This window comes from Bos grunniens, chromosome 11 (genome assembly GCF_055505025.1).
Source record: "Bos grunniens cultivar Pamir isolate PY7600 chromosome 11, Bosgru_T2T1.0, whole genome shotgun sequence".
NCBI lineage: Eukaryota > Metazoa > Chordata > Mammalia > Artiodactyla > Bovidae > Bos > Bos grunniens.
In genome coordinates this window covers 84785301-84807183 of record NC_141175.1, presented here as the reverse complement: position 1 = coordinate 84807183, position 21883 = coordinate 84785301, and the positions used below count along the sequence as shown (strand labels likewise).

At 39.8% G+C, this 21883-nt stretch overlaps 1 protein-coding gene across 23 annotated transcripts in view; it reads right to left on the bottom strand.

The window, feature by feature from the left end:
• The window catches only part of SLC8A1 (solute carrier family 8 member A1), a 447983-nt gene that overhangs the window by 326757 nt on the left and 99343 nt on the right, over window positions 1-21883 (bottom strand). Inside the window, exon 4 of one of the 23 annotated variants that reach the window (XM_086327311.1) lies at window positions 8205-15351. The exons of 21 other annotated variants lie outside the window; for them this stretch is intronic. In XM_086327311.1, the coding sequence (XP_086183437.1) occupies window positions 15228-15351 (124 nt within the window). In that variant the 3' untranslated portion in view covers window positions 8205-15227. Of the gene's footprint in view, window positions 1-8204; window positions 15352-18725; window positions 19531-21883 lie in introns of those variants that run through there. One more of the 23 variants, XM_086327314.1, reaches the window with a different exon arrangement.

Sequence of the window (21883 nt, the reverse complement as noted above, 5' to 3'; positions counted from 1 at the left end):
CCCTTTATTCAAAAGTAAACATTTTGCAAAGCAAAAAATTCTCCTATTAAACTCTAGCATTAAGAAGAAGAAAGTAGACTCTTAATTACTCAAGGAGGAAATGCATTTGCTCCGGGCTTAGCAGGTTAGCAGTGTAAACAACCCAGGGAGCCTTATCAATGGCTGCCCTTCCAAAGAGCCTCAGCACCCTGCACAGACTCTTTCTTCCCAAGCCACAGAAGCCAATACCTGTGTCCATTATCTGCAGTTTTCCATACTGAGAAAGACATCATTGTCCACCAAAGGAGTGCTTGGGGTTTTGTCCTTACTTTCCCTACAGGAGGAAATTCAGTAGAACCCCTTTATTGGTCTGAACAGTCAAAGCAATGACTATCTGACTTCAAGGTTTTCTAGCCAATCTTTTCAGCAATCTGGAAAACCTTTTGGTTATAATTTCCTGCCATTCCTCTGTTCATACAATTAGTTCGCAATTCAACATTAGCTTCAGACTAGTAGGAGAACATTTAGTGTGCGAGATTCAGAAAGTACAGATCCTATTCATAGAAAGCACTCTGGCATCCAAAACAAATGTGTAATTAATAATGAGTAATAATAGCATTGTCTCTGAAGGCAAGAGCATGAAAATACATCGATGAAGTAAAAATAAACTCCCCCCAAAAAAACTGACAGGACCATATGTGCGTGAAAGGAAATGAGTAGAAAGTGTTTGTTGCTTTTGACTATTATGTGTCACCATTTCATTTTTTTTTAAATGTAACTTTTCATAAATTTAAAATGATTATGGATTTATAGATCCACTGATATCTAATAGAGCATAACCAGAGACAAATAAGATAAAGTAAATCCATGAATTTTCACATATTTCTCTACAGCCTTCTCACCTGTCAATCATGAGTGGAAAAAAATGTTTCTGTCTATACATATCTGACAAAAATCTTTGTTCTCTGCTTTTTCTTCTTATGTGTATATGCCTACGTTCACCAAACCTTGCACTTTTATTATTAGTCCTTTGCAAATACCAAGATTACTTCTGCACTCCATCTGTAACGTATTGATTTTGCTGATGTCTTCAGGAATACATTTTTTTTTTTTTGCAACAGATACAATGATCTGAAAAGGCCACATTAAAATATGCAATTTTATGCAACAGCTATCAAATCTGTAAAGTTCAATATCCCAGGAGTTTGTGTGTGTTGAGGAAACAAATCCAAGAAAGAAAGATGTAACTAAATTAATGAATCATCATTTCTTCCCTGGTCATCAATGCCCTAGATTCATTAAAAGATAGAACATTAAAAGATAGGACCACTGGTCTGACTTAGGGCAAATTTGCATTTTCATGATCAGAAAGCAGAATTAAAGCATTTCAGCAGTTCAAGCTGGCATGGGTACATTGCTTCCTAGATTGAAATGTGTAATTAACCAGAAAGCTAGTTGTTGTACAGCTAAACAGATTGTCCAAAAATGACCTCACTGCTGTTCAAATGAATGCTGAAAAGTGGAGTGCCATGGTGACTTTTTGTTTTATAGACAAGCTACATCCAAGCATTTGACAAAGACTGATATTTTCCTTTATTTTTTCAAAGCCGATGAAAGCTTAGGGGTAACAGCAATTATCTCTGTTTGTCAAACACTTGTATCCAGAAGTGGATTTATAATCCCTTGAAAACTCTGTAATTTACTGAACCAGTGACCAAGCCCATGCTACTCTCCCACCCCAATCTCACTGAATGTAACTCATTTCAATAAAGAATTAGAGAGGGAAAATGCTAGGAAAAGTATGCCTCCCAATTTCCATCAGAAATACCCTTATTTCTTAAATAAGCAAATACCAATTATTGGACAGAAGAGCTACATTTCACAGCATAAAGTCATCCCATTTTTGTTGCTAAGTGAAGATGTCAGGGCAGAATTAGTGGCTGAGCATTAGGATGGGCTGCATACCTACATTTGCTAAAGCAATTACTGCAAGAAAAAGATAAATATGGGAAACATTGTGGATTAAAGCCAAGGAATGTCTTAAATATAGATTGCTTAGAAAAGCACATAGATGTTTCCATATCTTGTAAATGAGAGTTTTCAAGAGGTTGTCTTCAAAATAAAATGGATGGGGATACTTGGCCCGTTTTCCAGCACATCCTACAAATGAGAATTCTTGGGAGACATACCCCAATTCATTTTCCAATTTCCAACAAACAGAAGGTATTTCACCATTTTTACATTTTGCATGATGGTTTCTGGTTAGTTTGGCCATGTTTCATTTTCAGAAATGTTAGAATGGGAAGGATGAAATAATTCAACTCTTAATCTTCAACAATTTAACAAACTGCAGTGTTTATACTTGTGCTAACAGGTGTTTTATTTTGTCCTTGTCCATTCTTTTTCTTATTTTTCCTACTCTGGTCAACCCATGTCACACACTAGCTGTAAATTATCTTGATTGCACTAATAAGCTTTGACCTGAAATCTAATTTAAATTGCTAAAAATTCACTTTGCTCCTTGAAAATGATTAGCGTGAGTCTGAAAAATCTGTTAGCTGAATCCTCAGCGACTATCACAACCCTGATAAAATCATTTCATGTAGTACGTCATGCATCACCATATGCTACACGTTTATCATCCTCTTTCTATAGCACAGAGCTTCTCATGTTTTCCTCTCATGGGGAAATGCAACCAATATTGGAGTAATTTGTTATCAGTCATCCCTAAATAGGCACATATACAGATATACGCACACACAGAAGCTCATTTCTTCAAACATTTTATACAAATAAGCAAAAGAGTATGCTAAATATGATCTCTGAGAATATTTAGAGCATCATCCCTTTGATACACAAGGTGAAAAAAATAGATGATGTCCTGCTCTTGGAGCTTTGGGCATTCCTGGACTTTCCAATTCTTCATGAATGCATCGTTATTTTGGCAAGATGCCAGAATGTTCCACAGCAAATTTTTTATGTAACATTCAATATATCAATGCCAGATAGAGAGTTTGAGAAATTCTAATTGTGTTGTTGGGCTATCGAAGTCTACAGCATTTCACTACCAGACAGGTGGGGTGGGAAAGGATGGCAACGTGTGAGCTGTGATGAGGGCTGAGAGTGGAGGGCATGGGAGGATGCTGGATGTGCAACCCGCATGGTGGAGCTGTGGGAAAGCTAAGGGACTCCACTGCCCAGGGCAGCCACGAGAGCAGTGCTAAAGGCCCAGAAGTGAAGGCTGTCCTGCATATCCATCCAAGCCAAAGCATCTTGTGGGTCACTCCTCTGATGCTCAGAGACATCCACAGAAGGACCTCATGTACCACGGTCACCGGGTGGGGCTTAAACTTAGGTAAGTTACTATATGCTAAGTATTCCCCATACGGGTGTCACATGCCAACTACAAAGACAGAACAGGAACAATGCAATCCCTTCCTGGGCTGTGATCTCCCCTCTGATCCCAAAGTTTTCTTACATCCTGATGGTAATGCCAACCGTTGCCTGAGGATGGGCTCAGTGGGTTCCACACCCAGTTCTGCTCCTCTGAACTGCCCGAGCTCAGTAAGTCATTCATGAGATTGCTCTTGGACTGTTTCCTTATCTGTGAAAGGAAATGTTTAACTGGATGCTACCTAGGGTTCCTTCGCTCCTAAATGTCAACGGTTTCTTCTTTATGAATAGTTTTTTCTCCCTGCCTTTGGCCTGTGTCCATTTCTCTATTTCCATTTCCAAGTGTTTAATCCTTCACCTCAGTGAAGCTCCTGCTCACACCCTCCTGGGTCCTCTGGCCCAGAAATATCATCAGTCTGATCTTAGCACATAGCCCTCAATGACTGCCTGCATTAAGTTGTCAGCCCCTGTCAACAAGACCTTTTCACTATGATTTATCCTATGTTCCCAACTTTGTGACCACAACACTGCATTCAATAAATATCTTATGAATAACTGACTTTGCCAATCTTCTTGGAGAGTCCCCTTAGGCAAAGAGAATGGTCAGAGGGAGTTGCTCTTTGTTTTTTCTGGCCACTACCTTCACAGAGAGCCAGTTTGGTGTTCGGTCTCTTTGGAGCTGACTTTTCTGAGCTGTGGGTCTTCACTGGCATCTGTAACTACTGGCCTATGGCACCCCACTCCAGTACTCTTGCTTGGAAAATCCTATGGACGGAGGAGCCTGGTCGGCTGCAGTCCATGAGGTCGCTAAGAGTCGGGCACGACTGAGCGACTTTACTTTCACTTTTCACTTTCATGCATTGGAGAAGGAAATGGCAACCCACTCCGGTGTTCTTGCCTGGAGAATCCCAGGGACCGGGGAGCCTGATGGGCTGCCGTCTATGGGGTCACGCAGAGTCGGACATGACTGAAGTGACGCAGCAGCAGCAGCAGCACTCACAAGTACAAGCAGAGAGGGGCTTTCGTGGTGGCTCAGGTGGTGAAGAGCCTACTTGCAATGCAAGGGAGACATGGGTTTGATCCCTGGATCAGGAAGATCCCCTAGAGAAGAGAATGGCTACCCACTCCAGTATTCTTGCCAGAGAATTCCATGGACAGAGGAGCCTGGCGGGCTACAGTCCATGGGATTGCAAAGCGTCGGACATGGCTGAGCAACCAACACAAGCAGACAGACAAGCAATTAACTGTGTCAGGCACCAACAACTATATGCCGTCAGTAACCAAGTCACAGGTATGTTCTCTCCATAACAGTCTAATCATTCTCTATCATATCAGTGCTAGACTGTGAGTTTGGCCATGGAAAGGGACATATTTTCTTTGTCCCTCTCAACTTCCTTATCTCTTGTCTCCCCACCATCCAGTTCCTGACAGAGCTGGAGGCATCAAACGTCCGTTAGTATATTTTGACTGAAAGTTTGGGGCTGAACCCGATCATGTCCAGTCTACACTTACCCATCAAGTGTTCATGCTACACTGTTTTTGTGAGATAGGCAAGCATTTGGATACCCTCTCCCGCCTTAATTTATCCGTATTTCCTTTCGGACCATGAATATCTTCACTGCTGTGGCACACCGCTACAGAGCCACACAAAGCAAGGCCGATTTGGAAATACAAAGTGGGAAGACTGCCTCTTGTTTTATTTTCTATAAGGCCCTCCTGAAAGCACGTGAAATCTGGGGATTGTGAACTCTCCTTCCACGCAAAGGACAAAATAAAACGTAATTCAACTGCTTGAATTTGGCCTGAAAGGGAGAGCACTGAGCACTGGGAAAGAAGGGAGTGGGAAGTAGGTGGTCCAGCTGGGAACAGAAGCAGCAGACACAGAGCTGATAATTAACAAACCACTGCACACTGAACCATGCCTTCATGCTCACAGGAGTGGAAAGACAGCACCAAAGGCCCATATTTTGGAGGGACTTTAAAATTCATGAGTTTAATCAGGGTTCAGCAATATAAATTATTTGTCCCTTGGGCTTGACCAATTCTACTATGCTCAAAGACACAGCATTGGAGCAAATTTTAAATTCAGTATTGAGTTACAGGACAGTAATATAGGAAATAATCTATAGCCTTAAGAAGCCTTTAAAAAAAAGTAATTTTCCTTGGTCACTTAACTGCAATCACAGGAATGAAAATATGTTATAATTACATAACATGCTATAAATCAGAGTAAGGGATTATACTTAAATATAACTTTTGATACGATTGAAAAATATCAATTCAAGAAAGGCCTGCAAAATTCTTCCTATTTTTGAGACCATGAGCCAAGAATGCAAGGTACTTTCTTAAGAGAACAAGCCCTCCTGAAATAGCTACAGTGGTTTAGCTTCTGGGCCTCATTTAAAATGACCTATTAGTTGAATGAAATACCACCTAAACAAGCTCACTCATACTTAACAGGGGTATATTTTAATATTTTTCCATTGGGAAAATAATTCTGCAGATGCAGGCATCAGAAAGACACTTGGAAACAATAGACAAATCACTTTCTGACCTGCTTTCAAGCCAAAAGATAATGGAGTCTTAGGCTCTCTGTCAAGAACTCCTGCTTCAAAATTGTCCAAAGCAAGCTGCTGGCCAGAAATGAATTTGAACCCCCCTCCAAAGAGTTTTAAATTCACAAATCTTCAAAAACACACACACGCACACAATGCTACATCAGAGATTCAGTTTCTCAAGCATGGATATATGATCATTCATTTAGAATTTGTGAATTCTTACAGGATAACCTCCAAGCATCATCTGGCTTGCTGAATACAAGAGGTTGAAGTGGTGGCAAATGATGAAACTAGAGAGCGGAGATAAAAGAAATAAAATACCCAGGTTTTTGGAAGTAACTATAACAGAATCATCTTGCTCAGAAAACAGTGGAAATTATGCATCCCGGATCGTACTGTCCAAAGCTCAGCGTTATCAATCTAAAGGGCAGGAGTGCTGGTGAGAATGGAGTCATATGCGACAGTTCAGTTCAGTTCACTCAGTCTTGTCCGACTCTTTGCAACCCATGGACTTCAACACGTCAGGCTTCCCTGAAAATCACCAACTCCCGGAGCCTACTCAAACTCCTGTCCATCACATTGGTGATGCCATCCAACCATCTCATCCTCCGTTGTCCCCTTCTCCTACTGCCCTCAATCTTTCCCAGCATCAGGGTCTTTTCAAATGAGTCAGCCCTTCACATCAGGTGGCCAAACTATTGGAGTTTCAGCATCAGTTCTTCCAGTGAATACTCAGGACTGATTTCCATTAGGATTGACAGGTTAGATCTCCTTGCAGTCCAAGGGACTCTCAAGAGTCTTCTCCAACACCACAGTTCAAAAGCATCAATTCTTTGCACTCAGCATACTTTATAGTCCAACACTCAAACCCATACATGACTACTGAAAAACCATAGCTTTGACTAGATGGGACTTGTTGGCAAAGTAATGTCTCTGCTTTTTAATATGCTGTCTAGGTTGGGCATAACTTTTCTTCTAAGGAGCAAGCATCTTTTAATTTCATGGCTGCAGCCACCATTTACAGTGATTTTGGAGCCCCCCAAAATAAAGTCTCTCACTATATCCATTGTTTCTTAATCTATTTGCCATGAAGTGATGGGACCAGATGCCAAGATCTTAGTTTTGTGAATGTTGAGTTTTATGCCAACTTTTTCATTCTCCTCTTCCACTTTCATCAAGAGGCTCTTTAATGCTTCTTCACTTTCTGCCATAAGGGTGGTGTCATCTGCATATCTCAGATAACTGATATTTCTCCCGGCAATCTTGATTCCAGCTTATGCTTCATCCAACCCAGCATTTCTCATGATGTACTCTGCATATAAGTTAAGTAAGCAGGATGAAAACATACAGCCTTGATGTACTCCTTTCCCAATTTGGAACCAGTCTGCTGTTCCATGTGTAGTTCTAACTGTTGCTTCTTGACCTGCGTACAGATTTCTCAGCAGGCAGATCAGGTGGTCTGGTATTTCCTTCTCTTTAAGAATTTTCCACAGTTGGTTGTGATCCACACAGTCAAAGGCTTTGGTATAGTCAATAAAGCAGAAATAGATGTTTTTCTGGAACTCTCTTGCTTTTTCGATGGTCCAACAGATGTTGCCAATTTGATCTCTAGTTCCTCTGGCTTTTCTAGATCCAGGGTGAACATGTGGAAGTTCATGGTTTTCAAACTGTTGAAGCCTGGCTTGCAGAATTTTGAGCATTACATTGCTAGTGTGTGAGATAAGTGCAATTGTGCAATAGACTGAACATTCGTTGGCATCACCTTTCTTTGGGATTGGAATGAAAACTGATCTTTTCCAGTCCTGTGGCAACTGCTGAGTTTTCCAAATTTGCTGGCATATTGAGTACAGCACTTTCACAGCATCATCTTTCAGGATTTGAAATAGCGCAACTGGAGTTCCATCACCTCCACTAGCTTTGTTCGTAGTGATGCTTCCTAAGGCCCCCTTGACTTCACATTCCAGGATGTCTGGCTCTAGGTGAGTGATCACATCACTGAGGTTATCTGGGTCATGAAGATCTTTTTTGTATAGTTCTTCTGTGTATTCCTGCCACCTCTTATTATCTTCTGCTTCTGTTAGATCCATACCATTTCTGTCCCTTACTGAGCCCATCTTTGCATGAAATGCTCCGTTTGTATCTCTAATTTCTTGAAGAAATCCCTAGTCTTTCCCATTCTGTTGTTTCCCTCTATTTCTTTGCATTGATCCCTGAGGAAGGCTTTCTTATCTCTCCTTGCTATTCTTTGGAACTCTGCATTCAAATGGATATATCTTTCCTTTTCTTCTTTGCTTTTCGCTTCTCTTATTTTCTCAGTTATTTGTAAGGCCTCATCAGACAACCATTTTGCATTTTTGCAATTCTTTTTCTTGGGGATGGTCTTGATCCCTGCCTCCTGCACAATGTCACAAACTTCCATCCATAGTTCTTTAGGCACTCTGTCTATCAGATCTGATCCCTTGAATCTATTTGTCACTTCTACTGTATAATCATAAGGGATCTGATTTAGGTCATACCTGAATAGTCTAGTGGTTTTCCCTACTTTCTTCAATTTAAGTCTGAATTTGGCAATAAGGAGTTCATGATCTGAGCCATACTCAGCTCCTAGTCTTGTTTTTGCTGACTGTATAGAGCTTCTCCATTTTTGGCTACAAAGAATATAATCAATCTGATTTCGGTGTTGACCATCTGGTGATGTCCATGTGTAGAGTCTTCTCTTGTGTTGTTGGAAAAGGGTGTTTGCTATGACCAGTGCGTTCTCTTGGCAAAACTCTGCTAGTCTTGCCCTGCCTCATTTTGTGCTCCAAGGCCAAATTTGCCTGTTACTCCAGGTAGCTCTTGACTTCCTACTTTTGCACTCCAGTCTCCTATAATGAAAAGGACATCTTTTTGGGGTGTTAGTTCTAAAAGGTCTTGTAGGTCTTCACAGAACCATTCAGCTTCTTCAGCATTATTGGTCAGGGCATAGACTTGGATTACTGTGATATTGAATGGTCTGCCTTGCAAACAAACAGAGATCATTCTGTTGTTTTTGATATTGCACCCAAGTACTGCATTTTGGACTCTTTTGTTGACTATGATGGCTACTCCATTTCTACTAAGGGATTCCTGCCCAGCGTAGTTGATCCAATGGTCATCTGAATTAAATTCACCCATTCCAGTCCATTTTAGTTCACTGAGTCCTAAAATGTCAATGTTCACTCTTGCCACCTTGATTCATGGACCTAACACTCCAGGTTCCTATGCAATATTGCTCTTTACAGCATCAGACTTTACTTCCATCACCCATCACATCCACAACTGGGTGTTGTTTTTGCTTTGGCTGTCTCTTCATTCTTTCTCGAGTTGTTTTTCCACTGATCTCCAGTAGGATATTGGGCACCTACCAATCTGGGAAGTTCATCTTTCGGTGTCATACTTTATTGCCTTTTCATACTGTTCATGGGGTTCTCAAGGCAAGAATACTGAAGTGGTTTGCCATTCCTTCTCCAGTGGACCACATTTTGTCAGAACTCTCCTCCATGACCCGTCCGTCCCAGATGGCCCTACAGGACATGGCTCATAGTTTCACTGAGCTGGACAAGACCATGGTCCGTGTGATCAGTTTGGTTAGTTTTCTGTAATTGTGGTCATATGCATATGGACCTCTTGTTCCTACTTTGCCTAACAACCAAACAATAAAGCCATTAATTTATTAATTAGCTGTTAAGTCCCTATTCCCATCCCTTCACCACCAAACCTAGGGTGCTGTGAGCTATGTAAAAATACCCCAGTGAATCAGAGCAATCATGGACTAAGAGTGAGATGAATCAAAAGGAGCACTTTTTGACAAAAAGAAAAGAAAAAGAAAAGAGCCAACCTTCAGAAGCAAATACTAGAGGAAACCCATGAAATACAAACTTTATGATTCAACTTTTCAAAACATTATGTGGTTTCACATGCCTCCTCTCGTCACTAAAGCTTTAGGCAATAAATATGATTTGTGAGATTATCATAGTACCCCTCTGAGGGCACTGAAATGATGCAATGAGAAATTCCTGATTTTCAGAAATTCCAAGAAAGTCTCTCAATTTGACTTGTTACTGGCCAAATAAGGTTGAAATCCACATAGCATACCAGGGAAATAACACTGAAAGTAATCTTACTTGGTTTGCACTAAAAGCTTTCTGCATGGTGACTAATAAAAGCGGCTTATATACCCTATCAATAACTGAACATTGATGAGCATTACAGGAAAGAATAAAACTTAGCAGATGTCTATTTGTACAGTGATGAAAAAAAAAAGAATTGTGAAATTTTCCTGCAATATAAATATAGTCATCATCATAATTTTAGCATGGCATTTTTATACATTTCCTTACTCTTTCAAATCATTGAAAATTACCTTTAGTATTAGATAACAATATTTCAGTACCACTGTATTAGCAAACCATTTTTACATATTTCATGATACTCATCATAGCACTATGATTAAGAAGTATTTTCACCAATTTTAGAAAAAGAAACTGAGTCTTAAGAACATAGAAGTAAATTAGCTATACCCATAAAGGCAGCAAATGAGATCCAAACTGAGATTTTTCTGACCCCATATTGTAATATTGCAGTATAGCTGCAAACTTAATAAAGTATTTTGAAACATAATTATTTTTTTGGATTGGATTTGATTTTGGAACAGACTAAAGTTATCTGGCATGAAGACTTCTAAATAATGTGAATATTCAGAAAGATAATGCTATATGAAATTTTTTAAAGATGTTATCTATTGCTCTGAAGATAATTTCAAAAGAGAAAAACAAGGAGGACTTTGAAGAATAATGGTATATTGGAATCCAGGAACACTTCAAAGGCAACAAATTTCATGTATGAAAATAGCTGGCATGATATCATACACATAGTAGACAATTAACATTAGCAAAAATTTTTAAAGAAAGCATTTGTATGTATAAGCACAGATAAGATTTTCTAATAAATTATCAAACTCATCAGAAAATTTTGCATAGATATTAGGAATATAAATTAGTACAGACTCTCTTAAAATAACTTGGTAAAAGTTACTAAAAGCCTTAACATGACTCTATATTTTGGTCTATTTCTTCCAATTTAATGATTTAACTTAAAGAATTAAGTGTCCATCAAGATTTTTTTTCCAAAATGTTCACTGTGGTATTCATTGTTTATATGTAAACATTTGTAAAAAGAAAACAAAATATCGAGTCAAAGTCAAATAACAGGGGCCTCACTAAGGGGTTCAGATGGTAAAAATCTGCCTGCAGTGCAGGAGACCTAGGTTCTATCTCTGGGTCACAAAGATCCCCTGGAGAAAGGAATGGCAACCCACTTCAGTAGTCCTGCCTGGAGAACTCCATGGACAGAGGAGCCTGGCAGGCCACTTACTGTCCATGGGGTCACAGAATTGGACACGACTGAGCAACTAACACTAACCAACTTAATACTGTTCAACTATTAAGATTTTAAAGAATTCTATTTATAAAAGGACTATTTTAAACACATACCTACAAAGCAAAGAGAGCAAAACAAAGATTATATATACAAAAAGGTAAAAGGTTAATCATCTCTGGTTTGTGAGATCATTTACAATTTTCTCCTTATCTTTTCACAATATTTATGTTGGGTACATGATTTTTTAACAGACATGTACACTGTTTTAAAGTCAGTATTTTAATAAGAGTCAACATGGATTGAGTTTTAACCGTGTGATAGACATGGTTCTCATCCTTTTACATATGTAATGTAATTTACTTCTCATAAAAAGCATTGATGTTGAGCTATTTATCCTGCTTAATAGGTGAGAAAACTGGGGCAGAGACACTAAACAACCAGACTAACATGACCTTTCAAATAAACATCTAAGCGAGCATCTGAACCGAATCATCTGACTCCAGACTCGTGTGCATCAGGACCACGCTCTACTACTCATGCTATACAGGTGGCTTAGGGATGTGTCAGAATACATTAACATCATGGAGGAAGCAATCTCCTGCAACTGTGACTCTTGTCTCCGAAGCTGAATAATCCTGTGGGTGAGATGGCTTGTGATTCTGATAATATATGAAGTGTACTTAACTTACCCTATATATAACTAGTTTTCATGAATGTGTTACTTCTCCTGCCAACGCAAAGGCTGTTTAACAGGGAGGGGTAGTACATTTATTTACATTCATTTTGTGATCATCTAGTTAGATCCATTTACAGTATATCAGGCACTGGACTAAAGTCTGAGAAAAATTATCTACTTATACCACTCACGGCCATAAATTTAACATGGAAGGGAATGCACTCCTTTTTTTTTTAACTATCTGACCAACATTTATTTTTATTTTTATTGGAGTATAGCTACTCCACAAGGTTGTGCTAGCTTTTACTATATGGCAAAGTGAATTAGCCATATGTATACATATATTCCCACCTTTTTGGATCTCCTCCCCATTTAGGGGAAGGAGGGTAGGATGAATTGGGAGATTGGGAGTGACTTAAATACACTGCCATGTATGGAATAGATGGCTAAATGGAAACCAACTATATAATATAGGGACCTCTGCTGGGGCAAACACTCTTAATTGATGCCATTTCTTGACGCACAGGAAGGGAGCACAACTTTAAGAGAAAGGATATTCAGGCTGTTTCCTTGCTAAAAATATGTTTCTTAGGCACTTCCACCTGCATAGATTGAAGACAGCACAATTAATCTTACTGATTTCAAAAATTTCTGCTAAATGCATTGGCAAATATAATGTCCACAAAACCAAAGTTATTAAAATTACAAAGATGTTCATGTTAGTTGCTCAGTCGTGCCTGACTCTGCGACCCCATGGACCGAAATCCACCAGACTCTTCTGTCCATGGGATTTTCCAGGCAAGAATACTGGAGTGGGTTGCCATTTCCTTCTCCATGGGATCTTCCCCACCCAGGGATCGAACCCAGGTCTCCTGCACTACAAGCAGATTCTTTACCAACTGAGCTATGAGGGAAGACCTTACAAAGATGTCAGTCAGTCACAATAATAAAACTATGTTTTTATTTCATATTATCATGGCATTATCAACTAGGAAGACATAAACACAATTTTGCTATAGATGAAAACTACTGATGGACATTTTTGTGGTTACTGACTCCATTTAAGTACACTCTGAAAAATTAAGAGTCTAATTTTTTGGCTATCATTTTTGATCTTTAAAATTATCTATTTTAAGAATTTTTACAATCAGATCCCTGTTCTTATTAAAAAAAATTCTAGAAGAATTCAGGTGTTATTAGCATCAATTTACTTTACACCTTATATTTGTTCCTATTCTCTAAATGCCATGTGAGTTTCGTGTAACATGAAAACACTCATGTCTTACAGTTTTTGGAGGCTTTATTACATAAAATGCACAGCATGATAAATCTAAATAAACATCCTTTAAGTAGGAATTCAAGGTATACAAAGGTTAATGTGTGTCAAGGAGTTTTAGTCCTATTTTGTTTATAAGGAAGATATTTATTAATTCCTGGATAAATAGGTAAAAGTGTAACAGATGCAAATCCAAGCAGCTGCACATGGTCTCATGAATGATAAGCCGACCTCTCGTAGGCACCTGGTGACATGTTTCACTAAGTACTGCCTGAGTTATAGATACACTAACAAACAGCTGCTCAGAAAATGCCCTCCTTGGCTCATATTTTATACCAATTGAAAAAAGAAATGTTTAAGTAGTATGCAAGAGAAAAAAACTCAATGTTTAAATGGTACTCTAATTGCAAGAACAATTTAGAAACAGAGAACTAAAACCTTGATTTCCCTAATGTGAAAATACTGTGTATGCCCTTCAAGTATTTTATAAAATGAAACACAAATCACAGTGATTACAGAGCTACTAATGACTGAAGTTGCATTCTTTGCTCTCTTTTATTTTAGGCGTTAATTTTGTTGGAAAAAAATATCCTTTATGAAGACCAAAATTCTGGGAACTATTGAGGTTCTAGTCACAGAGACAGGTAGACTGTGGGGAATTAAATATCTGTACACGTCTGCATCTATAAATAGGGTTGTACATGAGATGGAGCAACCAGATGTGTTCCCATGCGTTGGTGTGACTCACGTGTGCACACTAGGGCCATTGCATGTTGTTACCTGTATCTTCTCCTGAGTACAGAGTGTGGTCAATTAAAACTCTCAGATTTATTTTTTATGAAAGGATATTTCCAAGTTTAATATATCTGATTCTATATTTTCCTGATTGATTTTTCCTCGTGTTAAATTCTCCACTGTTCTTGCTTTGACTGAGCTGTAATTACCCATTACGTAACTTAAATATTGAATTCTTCAAATATTTTTCTGTTCCATCCACTTGTACACTTAAATGAGGACTGGTTTTAGTCTCTTAGAAGTTTATTCACTGTTTATATAATTTTGCAGTATTTTTCCCTTTTTTTATAAATCAATAAATAAGCCTCATTTTCATACTTTATGATGAATCCAAATATGTAATATAGGAAACAGAGAGCTAACTTGATTGGAATTAATTGGCTTATGCCTAGAGGTCAATTATCGTTCTTCCTACTCCTACATAGCCATTCTGAAAAGATTATAGGTTTAAAAAAAGAAGAAAGTGATGTATATTTATAATAAGACAGTAGGAATCAATATGAGAAAGCCCTTTGCAGATGGTAACACTGGGGAAGAAAGACAGATGGGTTTGTGTCATGTGGATACCAAAGAGCATGGACTATCTGGCTCAGATGGTTGTGGCAGGAAGGAATGGAAAAACATGTAGGGACAAGGCCCTGAGGAGTGACCCTGGAACACACGATCAGCAGGGATAGCCCAGGGAAACATGGCAGCTTAGAAGCTCACCAAGCGTTTCTCTAGGCTTCCACAATCAAGTCTAAGAACAGAAAGGTAAGACAAGGCCACCGGATCCCAGGAGGATGCAATGCTGCTGAAGAACTACACTGTAAACCTGGAAGGGACTTCTGAGATTCTTTTTCCTTAAATAAAGACATAATTGGTAACTTTGCAAGTGCTGCTGACAACGTTATACTTACAATACCACAGATCTGCCTCTACAATTTCCCTGAAGATGGAGAAGAAAAATCAATTGTTTAATCCATGCAAAAATAAAAAATAAAAGGGAAACCTGCCAATGTAGTTTGACTAACAAACCACTGGAGTTGTGGTTTGAGTATAATGGATTCCCTCTTCCATTGCCTCTAATCTAATTAATTCCTTATAATGTCCTCATTCCATCAGATGTGTTTACCAGCCAAGTTGTATTAAGATGATTTTTTTAATAGCTTCATTGAAAAAAATGGATAGAATGTGGGTAATTGAAGCAAACAGAAACTTCAAAGTCTTTTGTTTCTGATGACCATTGCTCTCTTATTACAAGTGTCTTTAGTAGAAACAGAATCTCTTCTTTTCTGAAACAACACACACAGAATGTGCTTAAATTTAGGATTATCATCCCACACTTCCTAATTATTACACGTGTATAATTATTAATGGTGTTCTCTTTTACTAGAAAAAGTGCTCTGATTTGGACAATAAATGACACAGGCTACCCTAATACACATTGACAGGAATGTCAATTTAAATAAAACATTGTAACAAATTGATATGATGATTTTAGCAGATCAAGCCAGTGGATGTATATATTTTGTAACTTTACAATTTATTAAAATTCCAGAAGAAAGGATTTAAGCTTCACTTATTTGGTTTGGGGGCTTTCTTGATAGCTCAGTTGGTAAAGAATCCACCTGCAATGCCAGAGACCCTGGTTTGATCCCTGGGTTGGGAAGATCCCCTGGAGAAGGGAAAGGCTACCCACTCCAGTACTCTGACCTGGAGAATTCCATGGACTGTATAGTCTATGGGGCCACAAAGAGTCAGACACACCCAAGTAATTTTCACTTTCACTTATTTGGTTTTTATATTATTTGTTATCTTTAATGTGCTTCTTTTTTGTAAATGACTATGCCAGGCATAGTGGTAAAGAATCCACATGCCAATGCAGGGGCAGCAAGAGACACAGGTTCCATCCCTGGGTCAGGAAGATCCCCTGGAGAAGGAAATGGCAACCCACTCCAGTATTCTTGCCTGGAAAATTCCAGGCAGAGGAGCCTAGCAGGCTATAGTCCAGGGGTTCACAAAGAGTTGGACGAGACTGAGCATGCACGCATACACACACACACACACCACCTTTCTCTACTTCACATCCCTGAGTTCACCAAGGCTATGAATAATGAATCAGACCTGAATTCTTCCCAATCTTTACACTTCTGGTCTTTATTAGAGAGGGCAGTCAAATGGTGATGGAAGCCATGTGGGGGAGCTAGACAGGGAGAGAGAGGGAGCAGAGTGGCTTTCTTCTGGAGAAGAGCAGGCACACAGTGCAGCTGCTACAGCTAGCAGCCTCGCTGAGAGCTGAGCATCACTCCCCCTCAGCCTCACACCAGTGTCAAAATCCCCATCGGGAGGCACTGACAGAACAGCAACTAGGAAGGCACACAGAAGCTGTATGGTGCCCCAGCCACATCAGTGCAGGACTGCATATGTGCACAGCTACCTCCTCAAGGCCAGCAAGAGACTCTGCATTCCAGGGGCCACGTCTTAGTCACCACTCTTGTCCCAGCATCTTATAAGGGACTTGACACAGGACAGATATTCATAGAACAGTTGTTGAAAGCAGACACCATCACTATTGGATCCCACCTCCTTCCTCTGGCTCCTCAAACACACTCAGGCAATCGTATGTCCATTTCATTCCGAGGACAAAGTGGCTGTTTTTAATAAAGCAGCAGTTTAAGTGAATCCCAGGTCTACTTTCTCACTCAAAGACTATCTTTTGTGTGCTTGAGCAAGACTCTGAATGAATTCCAGGCTTCACTTCATTTTAGTAATAGCCAAATTCTCATCAGGGCTGTATATTCTCAGCTTCCATCTCTTGTCTCTCTGCCTGCCTTTCTCCTCCCCTCTTTTTTCTTTCTCTGTCTACTCCCGTTCTTTTCTTACGCTCCCCGCCTTAACTTCTCTTTCTCGCTTATCCTCTCCCTCCGTTTCCTTTCTATTCTCTTTTTTCTCTCTTCCTAAAAATTAAACTAAATAGCTCACTTGAAGCGTGGTGTCAAGTTAAGATTGTAATGTCTAGTATGCTAGAATGAGAACTGTCCTTTGGGAATTACTTTTTTCCCCCTTTGTTTTCAGTTCAGTTCAGTATGCCCTAAAAATTAAACTAGGCTTCCCTGGTGGCTCAGTTGGTAAAGAATCCTCCTGCAATGCAGAAGACCCAGATTGGATCCCTTGGTCAGGAAGATCCCCTGGAGAGGAAATGGCAACCTACTCTAGTATGCTTGCTTAGGAAATCCCAGAGAGAGGTGCCTGGCAGGCTACCATCCATGAGGTCACTAAGAGTTGGCCAGGACTTAGCAACTTCACCACAAAATTAAACTACGTGTTAATAGGACTTAATTTTGCTTTCCCACCTTTATCTCGGTAAGTAATAAATGTGTGTGAAAGATAAAAGTTCTCTGTTGAAAATGAACAGTTGGGGGCTACTGTTAAATGTCAAAATTAATTATATTTATAAACATATTGACAATGAATTTATTCCAAACGCAAAAGTCTAAAAAATAAAACTATGCTTGAAAGCAAATGTCGTACAGAAACACCTGAATGCTGAGCTGATATAAAGTATATGCAAGTTGTCTTTGGACAGTTACCTGATTTTAGTTCAAAGTGTTTTGTTGTTGTTCTTGCGTCCTAGAGAATGTAGCTCAAAAGCAAAAGGGACTTTGAATTGAACTTTTAATTCCATTTGCTGTGGGTAGGTTTGTATCAGTTGAACTGTCATGTGGGTCCCTTCTTCTAGGAAAACCTCCTAGCAAAAATTCCTACTGTTAATGACCTCCAGGGGCAAAGAATGCAACTTTTCAAACTTGGTAGTAGTGCTGACACAAAGTAACAAGCATCCTCTGGTACTCTCTGTCATCATTAATTTACACTGTCTTATAATACACAAAAAAGACAGACAGACCAAGAAACTGCTATTTTAAGAAAAGCTACATTCACTGTTCAGCCATATAAGGAAGTTAAGACACAGAGCCAGTGCGGGCAATGACAGAAAGCTACTAATAGAGTTCCTTTACTATTCAGGAACAAGAGGAAATAAATACTGTGAGAGAGAATAGACGGTAATTGGGCATGTCGCAGAGATGGAAGGATTATAGCATTTAGAGTTTTTCCTGCTTCTCAAACTCAGTTAATCATGGCTCTTCTAGACTGATGGAGTGTGGGGGGCATCATGGTGAATGCATGTTCAAGAATCCAGAGAGGATACATCTTTTCTTCTAGTTTCCCATCTTCAGAGCTGCACAACCACACGCAGTCAGGATCACAGCACTGTGGCCTTCGTGTTTGTCTCTGCGTCGCCTATGACAGCCACGTGACGGGAAAGACCAGCCCGGAGGAGACTAACCTCTACAGTCAGGCAGCCCTACTGCTAAATTCCAGGTCCCCTCTCATTAGCTGTTTGACCCAAAGAAAAGCAGTTACTCTCCAAGCCTCAATTTCTCCAACTATAAAGTGAGTACAATAGCACTCAACCAATAGCTTTATGGTGGCTCAGACGGTAAAGAATCTGCCTGCAATACGGGAGACGTGGGTTCGATCCCTGGGTTGGGAAGATCCCCTGGAGGAGGGCATGGTGACCCACTCCAGTATTCTTGCCTGGAGAATCCCCACGGACAGAGGAGCCTGAGGGGCTACCGTCCATAGGGTCACAAAGTGTCGGACACAACTGGGCAACTAAGCACAGCAATATAATTGTTGTGAGGATTTAATCAAATGAATATTGTAAGGAAAATAGCATGAAACCCAGCTCGCTATACATCTTAAAACCATCTCTCCACCACCGTCACCTCCCTCTCTCCATCACAGTCAAAACTACTACCTCCCACACCATCACTATGACCACCATCACCACCTACACCACTACCACCACCATTACCACTACTTATACCATGACCATATTCAAAATCACAACCTCCAATACCACCATCATTATTATTATCATCACCACCACCATCAGCATTATCAGCACCACCACTACCCTGTCCAAAGCTACCGCCTCCAACACCATCACTATCACCTCAGTATCACTGGCATTACTACCACCATCACCACACCATCAAAACATTTACCATTGTCATCTTCATTTCACAGGGAAAGAAACTGACTCAGAGCTTAAGTATCTTCGCTGAAAGGTACAAAGCCAGTAGGGAGAGCTCCAACCTGGGCACAGAACCCAAGTCGAGAGCTCCTCCTATGTCCATCTTTTATCTCGGGAAGTCTAACATGGAAAAGTACAGAGGGCTTTGTTTCAAGGGTCACCACAGGGCTTCAAGGGTCCCAAGTATTCAGGATCTCTCACACCTAAGCTTTAAAAATTGTATCTAGAAATAAAATATTCCAGGTTGCGTCATTAATAGCTGAATTCCTGGGCATAATGAAATCTCTCCGATTTCTGCTTTGGCTGTTCTTGCCCTTTGCTTCTGTGTCTTCAATGATCACAAAGCACACAATGACTATTCCCCTGTGTAACCCTGTGGAGACACTGTAAGAGGGAAAGAAAATGTCATGGAGAACACAAGTCCTGGGGAGAAAGGCAGGAAATAAAAGGCATTGTTGATTTCGCCTAGCTCTACAGAGAGACAGCTGTATAGGCCTGTGAAAAGAAAGAGCTCTGGCTGGCTCAACCTTTGGCAAGCAGATCTGGTATTACGTAGGCAGTCTGTTGAGCCAGGAAAGGAAGCAAAGGAGGAGATTTCCTTTAATTCTGGCCATATTGTTGACCACTTGTTTTCCCCTCCAGGACCTTCTGGACTTCCCCACTCCCAGGACAGAAGCTGCAAGGCAGTGTGGGTAGCCACAGCAGAACCCCACTTGCTGCTGGTCTGCTCCATCAACACCTTCCACAAGGTTCCCCTCAGCTGGCTCACCCAAGGCAATTATAAAGATCACCTCTAGTGCCACAGACCCACTTTACATTTGGATGTCCTTTCTTCCTTTCCCACCACTGGGCACAGAGCCACATCTGCTGTTCTAAGGATAACCCTTAAGAGTTGCATGGCATTTAGAACATGATAGCAGCCTAACAGGCAGTGCTAGTGGTAAAGAAGGCACCTGCCAATGCAGGAGACATAAGAGACTTGGGTTCAATCCCTGGGTCGGGAAGATCCCCTGGAGGAGGGCATGGCAACCCACTCCAGTATTCTTGCCTAGAGAATTCCATGGACAGAGGAGCCTGGTGAGCTACAGTCCATATGGTCACAGAAAGTTGGACATGACTGAAGCGACTTAGCACACACACACACAGGGACCTAACAGCTTTCCCATCCCAAAGAATGAATCTCCAGTGAGTGGATTTCAGTAACCATGACAGAACATGGTGGAGATCCTTTACAGGAAAACCTCTATGGTTCTCAAGATACTGAAATCCACAGGCAATTTTCTATACCTTGGCTAACAAAGAGCAGTGAAACAACAAATAAAATCCTATCATAGGTGTTATACCCTGAAGGTGGCTCCATTCCAAAGAATTCAGCATGCTTAAATCTCTTTTCATGGGTTACCAGGGTCCTCAGGAAAGAAAAGCAAAGAAAATCTCTCCCTACTTCACAATATGATGTGAAATCTACTTGGGTTCTACCGAGATGACAGTTGCACACTGGTTAACTCTGAGAAAATGGAGTCAGAAGGAAGGAAAAATGGGCTAAGGACTATTCCAGTGGCTACAGCACTAAAGGAAATTAAAACTGTTTCTAGAGACCAAGGACGAATCCCACTAAGTGCAAAAGACAATACTGGCAATATTTTTTTAGAAAATCTTGTAAAGTTTGCTTATAAACAATAAGAGGCATTGAGATATAGAGGGGCAAGCACATAAGCTGATTTTTAAGTAGATCATACACTTTTCTTTTTTCAACAATTTAAAATTTTTATGCTATTGTAGTAAAAAGCACTTGATAAGATCCAACTCTAAAGATTTTTAAGTACATGGCACAATATTGTTAACTACAGGTATGATGTTGTATGGCAGACTTCTAGAACTAACTCATTTTGCATTAACTGAAACTTTATACCTGTTGATTAACAACTGTCCATTTTCCCTTCCATTTCCTCCAACAACCACCATCCTGCTCTTGCATCTATGAGTGATATATACTATTTCAGATATCTCATATAAGTAGAATCATGCAACACTGGTCAGTTTGTGACTGGCTTAAAGGGATGTATACTCAGATTAATTTAAATGCCTTCATAATGATTTAAAATCCCATTAAATGAACTAAGGCCATTTGGGGCATTATTTAGCATGGATGGACCTAAAGATTATCATGCTTAAGAGAAGTCCCACAGAGAAAGACAAATGCCAAATGATATCACTTATATGTGGAATATAAAATATGACACAAATGAGCTTATCTACAAAAGAGAAACAGATTCGCAGACACAGAACAGACCTGTGGTTGCCAAAGTGGGGCAGGGAGAGAGACGGAGGGGGAGTTTGTGGTTAGCGGATGCAGAATGGTAATATACAGAATGCATAGGTCCTACTCTATAGGATATGGAACTATATTCAACATCCTATGATAAACAATAATGGAAAAGAATATAAACAAAAATGTGACTTGCTTTGCTGCACACCTGAAACTAACAACACTGTAAATCAACCATAATTTTAAAAAATAAAATTCCATTTAAGAAAATTAATGTTCACTGAGTCTTTCATTAAGAACCATCCAATATATTGAAAATGTCCATACTCAGGTTTACCAAGTTACGATTCCATCCTAAAATGAACATCACTTTTCTCTCCAATTATGCCTTCTGCAAATGCAAATATTTTACCCCAAATTAAGGCTTCTCCTACAACTTATAGCTTATCTTTGGAAT